This window comes from Prosopis cineraria, unplaced genomic scaffold (genome assembly GCF_029017545.1).
Source record: "Prosopis cineraria cultivar Desert tree isolate PC_DT_omini unplaced genomic scaffold, ASM2901754v1 PC10, whole genome shotgun sequence".
NCBI classification, from domain to species: domain Eukaryota; kingdom Viridiplantae; phylum Streptophyta; class Magnoliopsida; order Fabales; family Fabaceae; genus Prosopis; species Prosopis cineraria.
This window is the reverse complement of record NW_026555341.1, coordinates 35,374,235-35,380,403: the sequence shown is the minus strand read 5'-3', so window position 1 is coordinate 35,380,403 and position 6,169 is coordinate 35,374,235. Positions and strand designations below refer to the sequence as shown.

At 35.8% G+C, this 6,169-nt stretch overlaps 1 protein-coding gene across 1 annotated transcript; it reads right to left on the bottom strand.

Annotated features, from left to right (window-relative positions):
• Nucleotides 1-569: 569 nt before the first annotated feature.
• Nucleotides 570-5,603, bottom strand: LOC129323088 (ATP synthase subunit beta, mitochondrial-like). The gene is given in 10 exon segments (XM_054969644.1): nt 570-1,006; nt 2,828-3,111; nt 3,114-3,138; nt 3,222-3,446; nt 3,532-3,690; nt 3,772-3,875; nt 3,975-4,092; nt 4,246-4,334; nt 4,434-4,509; nt 5,026-5,603. Coding segments are annotated over 10 exon segments (1,677 nt in total). The 5' UTR covers nt 5,509-5,603; the 3' UTR covers nt 570-892.
• Between the last annotated feature and the right edge of the window lie 566 nt (nt 5,604-6,169).

Here is a 6,169-nt window from a genome sequence, read left to right as displayed (position 1 = left end):
TTTTTGAATTGAGTCACATCCCACACCTTGGTTGTCTGAGGGGGTGAATGATGAACGATTCAGCCGTGTTAGTCTTGACTTGGCCGCATTTGTAGTTATGAAACCATTTCAGTTTGATTCAAAAAAATTGAGTCATTCCAACACAATTTGCATACGTAACTTGCAGATTAAAAAAAAATTATTTCATGACATTCACCCAAAAAAAGTTACATGAAGTTACAAAAACTGCAAAAACGTTGGAACACCACAAAATTTAAAATATATATATATATATATATAAAATTTGTCGATTGAATTGAAATTCAATTTAAATTTAAAAATAGACCAGAAAACCTGTCAACGAAGTTGATGAAATGTCCGGAAAAATACAGTGGAGCAGCCTGAAAACTGAATGGTTTGTTAGCATTTCATGAAGAAATCCTTCGTGAAGCGCGCCCAAATCCATGACTAACGATTTTTCAGTGCTGCTTATCCCACCAAAATCCATTAATATGACACCTATAAATAGCTAAAAGAAGCAGAAAAGAAAAGAAAGGCACTCAAGAAGATTTAGGTTTACTCCTCAAACATGGGAAAAAACTCAGCTAAAGTTTTCAACATTAATGCAACCAAGTTTCTGAACCAGAACAGCAGAAATGTACATGTTCTCTTGCCTTTTTCCCCTTATTGGCACAAATAGAAAAGGGGGTGCATGGGGCCACAGGCTCCGTTTCACTTTCACAATTGGCAACAAAGATTTGAAATGGGAATGGAAAATCCTGACACATTTGGTACCAAGAGAAAAAAATTGAAAGATTCTTTCATTCGGCATTGCCCAGAGTTCCTAAATTATTGATTTATGCAACTATCAAAAAACGGATCAACATAGTAGGAACGCTGTGTGGTTATGAACCTATGATGTAGATTCCTTAGCAATCTTATCTGCCTTTGCAACAACCTCGTCGATACCTCCAACCATGTAGAATGATTGCTCAGGAAGGTCATCGTATTTGCCATCCAACACACCCTGGCAAGTAAAAAAACAACAAAATAAACATTTTGTGTCAGAGTTCAGAAGGAAAACCAATGTGAAGGGTATATATATTGGTTAACTAGCAAAAGACAAATGCCACCATCCAAAATGACTGAAACAAACAGGACACAAACATTGAGAGACTGCCTTGTAAGAATTAACATATTCTTTTTACTCTGCTTTTGAAAGGGAGTTTACTTTCACAATGGTCCTTTTCGGTCTTTAAAAGGCAAAAAGAAATCCCAATACAAGTTAAAATTACTGATTCATAGCCATGAATAGCAACTGGAATGCTTGGATCAAAGTTCTAGATAGCCAAGTGCATTAAATCATGCAAGTCAGTCAAGTACCTCAAACAAATCGTAATTAAATTTAAGGTTAAAAGTCCTTTAAGAGCATCACAAGCCCGATGTATTTTCTAAGGGCAAGGGAGCAGATACCACCACATAGAAGTAGAGCCGATAATTTGGACCCAACTCGACGAATCAGCCCGAACCCACTCGAAAAATTGAGTGCCAAGCCCAAAAAAATATTAATCTTTTAATGTTCGGGCCCATTTGGGTCTGAATACTCAAATAAAAATTAAATTTTTAAAAAATATATAAAATATGATAAATATTAATTAATTTTTTAAGTTTTATATCATTTTATACCAAAACATTATATATGAGTGTATTACTATAGTTATTTTTTATTTTTTATACCAAAATAGTTATATTTTCATATTTTTATTATTTTTAATCAATAAAATATCTCAAAATAATATTTAAAATATATTTTAATATTGATTTTTATCTTTTAAAAAAATTGAATCCTATACGTCATTTGCATATGAAAAAATTAATTTTATATTTTTTATAAAATAAGACAATTAATTTTAAATTAAAAATAATTTTAAAATAAAATTTGGACATGTACGCCGACTCTACCACTAGATAAAGATAATAAATAGTACAATATTCTTGAAAAATTACTTTGTTATTGTTCATATTAGACTTGGTTAAAAATTAAGAATAAACTACAATAAAAATCATTGTATGTAAAGGTTAAACAATATAAAAAGTTAAAGAAAACCGATTCCAAAAAAAAATAACATTTTACTCATAATTAAACAATTTTGCTTTATATAATATAACGATGGCTATTTTTCTTATATTCATAAAAATGAAAAGTACAATTTACCCAAAAATTATTAAAAACTTTAAACCAACCAGGATAATTTTAAGTTAGTAGTATAACCATGATTGAATTGAGATTAACTTAATCAAAATAAAAATAATACAATTTAATTAAAACATATAAAACATTTATATATGACTATGATAAGAGCAATGTTTAAACAATTAAAATATTACTTTATAAGTAAAGGAAACATTCATGAATAAATTACATATAATACAACAAAACAATAACACAGCTTCTTAAGTACAAAGTTGATAGGTTATTTTTTATTTTATTCGTTTAAAGTTAAAATAATATTTTATACTTAATAGAATTATTTAAAAATTAAAATTGGTTTAAAAATTAAAAAAAATATTTTAAAAAAGTTTGAGGCATTTAAGCCAAGCCAAGTGTTAGGGCCAGGCTTGACTATGAGTTTTTTAAAAGAGTTAGGATACTTCAAGCCTTGCCCAAATTGAGCCCGACTTACCCGAATTACCATCTCTACATAGAAAACAAAAGATACTTTTTTTTTGGATCGGCTAAATGGAAACGCAAATATCAAGTTTTCCATTTCATGATTAGTTATACGTTAAAATCTAAAGGAAATGGAATAGCCAAAAGTAGTATTTACTCAATAGGACAAAATCATACCTGGAAGCTGTTGATGCTCTCCTTCAAGTCTACATATTTACCAGGGGCACCAGTGAAGACTTCAGCAACATGGAAAGGCTGGCTCAAGAAACGTTGGATTTTACGTGCACGAGCAACAGTCAATTTATCATCTTCACTAAGCTCATCCATTCCCAAAATGGCAATGATATCTTGAAGATTCTTGTAGTTCTGAAGCACTTTTTGTACACCACGAGCAGTATTGTAATGATCCTCACCCAATATAAGGGGTGAAAGCATACGGGAAGTAGAATCTAAGGGGTCACAGCAGGATAGATACCCAGCTCAGAGATCTGTTCAGTAATTTCAAAATTGTTAATTAGACCATGAGACAGAAACATCAGTGCAACAGATACTTCACAAGACACAACCAAACCTGTCGTGATAACACAGTTGTAGCATCCAAGTGAGCAAAAGTGGTAGCAGGAGCCGGATCTGTCAAGTCATCAGCAGGCACATAAATAGCTTGGACAGAGGTAATTGAACCCTTCTTGGTGGTTGTAATACGCTCTTGAAGACCTCCAAGATCAGTAGCCAAGGTTGGTTGGTAACCGACAGCAGAAGGGATACGACCAAGCAAAGCAGACACCTCTGAGTTGGCCTAAATGATGAATCACAATGTAAGTTGACTAATAATGATCACATGTACTGAACAGGACAGAAGTTAGCTCAGGTAGGATCCGTACTTGGGTAAAGCGGAAAATGTTGTCAATGAAAAGAAGCACATCTTGCCCTTCAGCATCTCGGAAGTGTTCAGCAACTGTAAGCCCAGTCAGACCAACACGGGCACGAGCACCAGGGGGCTCATTCATTTGACCGTATACAAGAGCACATTTACTCTCACTCTGTAAAATAAAAGACATAAGCATCACACTTGTAGAAGGAATATAGGAACAATGTTGAATATCACAAAACATTATGTTCACCTGCTTGTCACCAAGCTTAATGACACCACTCTCAATCATTTCTCTGTACAAGTCGTTACCCTCTCGGGTTCGTTCACCAACACCAGCAAACACAGAGAAACCACCTGCAAAGCAAAATACTCAGCACTAATATAGAGAGAGGAGCCAGATCATCTTTCAAGAAATGAAGTGCTTTCAAGTAATGAAGTGCATTATGCACATACCATGAGCCTTTGCAACATTGTTAATAAGTTCCATGATGAGCACAGTTTTTCCTACACCAGCACCGCCAAACAATCCAATCTTTCCACCTCTTTGGTATGGTGCGAGCAGGTCCACAACCTGAGGGCAATAGTAATAAAAAAAAAAAAGGAACGGCACCAGTTGTAATACATGCATTCCCAGACACTCAAAACATATGGGTGCGAAGTAAAAACAAATTTTTACTCCAATGATCCACCAGAAAAAGAAACCAAGAAGCAGAAGAAGAAACACCTTAATGCCTGTAACAAGGATCTGTTGTTCAGTTGCTTGCTCAACAAAAGCAGGAGCTTCTCGATGAATTGGCAAGAAGTGCTCAGTTTCTATGAAAATCAAAACAATACAGTCAGTAAAAACACCTCACCAAAATAACAGCACAACTAATCACGTACTGACAGACAAATTGTTTTACGATTTCTTACTGAGTTCACCCTTCTCATCAATAGCCTCTCCAATGACATTAATGATACGCCCAAGGGTAGCCCTACCCACAGGAACCTAAAGAGCAAGCATAAAATGTATCAGAAAATAGGTGATAGGCGAGGCGAACGAAATCCAAGAATTTATCCAGCATTAAAAATTATCCATCTGACTTGCTCAAGATAATGATCTAAACATATTCTACTTTTGAACGCATTGAATGTAGCAAATTTGCGCAGTATTCTTGATCTCGATCTTCATGCTATTGAACCCACAACAAAACCAGGGAACAATATGATTTTCCGACTAGGCTATACTATAACATTAGCAGAAATTTATAGCGACCAAAATGGTCGCACATACTGTGGTCAATTTCCAAAGGAGTCAAAGTACACTCAGATCTGTGTGACATTTTAAAAGCCTCCAGGCTTATGGTGCAATTGACCTATCTTGAGATCGTTCGATGTAGATAAGCACCAGAAAGTCAAACTCTCCCAAAAAAACCCAAACTTTCGTAGCCAAGTCAAATTTCAAAACTCGAAAAACAGTAACAATGGGATGCGATCAAGAAATACAATGCGATTGGAGACTCACGGTAATAGGCGATCCAGTGTTGAGCACGCGCTGTCCTCTAACAACGCCTTCAGTTCCATCCATAGCAATAGTCCTAACCATGTTCTCCCCCAAATGCTGAGCCACCTCCAACACCAATCGAATCGAATGGTCCATAACCTCAAGGGCAGTCAAGATCGGAGGCAATCCCTCCTCGAATCTAACATCGACGACGGCACCAATGACCTGGCACACCTGACCGATCGCACCCTTGCCAGTGAACTCATCAACAATCTTCCCACCACCACTTCCCGCGTCCTTCTTGGCCGGAGGAGGCGGGGCAGCAGCGGCTGCAGCAGATGTAGCGTACTCAGCGACCCGCTTGAGGAGGTAGCCATACGGAGAAGGACGACCGGACACAGTCGAAGAAGAAAGTCTAGGCCTAGAGCTGGTAATGGAAGATTGAGTCGAAGATCGACGAAGGGAAGACCTAATCAGAGAAGATACGAGTCTGCGTGAAGCCATTTTGGGAAGGCTTCAGAGAGAGAACTGGAAAGAGTGCGCTAGGGTTTGAGGCGTCGGAGTGAGTGGCAGTGAAAAATGAAACTACATGTAAAACAACAAAGCTCAAAAATGGGGAGGCTATTTTTTCCCCCAAATTCTTTTAAAGTTTTAAATTTTAATAATCTAAAGTATTGTGCTTTTGTAATGGCTTTGATTTAAACGTGGAAGCAAGGGACAGGTGGACGTTGTTGGGAAGGCTAGGGGGTGTCGTTTAAGGATTTTTGACTTCGACAATTTCGAATGGAATGTATGACTTGGCCTGGTATGATCGCCCTCCATTCTCCCATGCTTCATCCTCTCCTCTCCACGGAAATGGGCGAAATTTACTGCAGTCTATTTATAATTTATCATACATATTAATAATTGATAATTTAAATAATTAATAATAGTGATAATTGTTGGTAATTAAAATTTAAAATTGAGAAAATGGCAAATAAATCTCCTTAAAATGGACAAATGATAAAATAATACTATGACATGAAATAATTACTCTGAAATTCTCAAGAAATTATTTGTCATAATTTTTTTATGTGAAATTATATTTCTGACTGTCAACAAAATAATAGGCGCCTAATTATTAAAATCTAAATAGGCATGACACTCATCAAGTCTTGATTGTTCA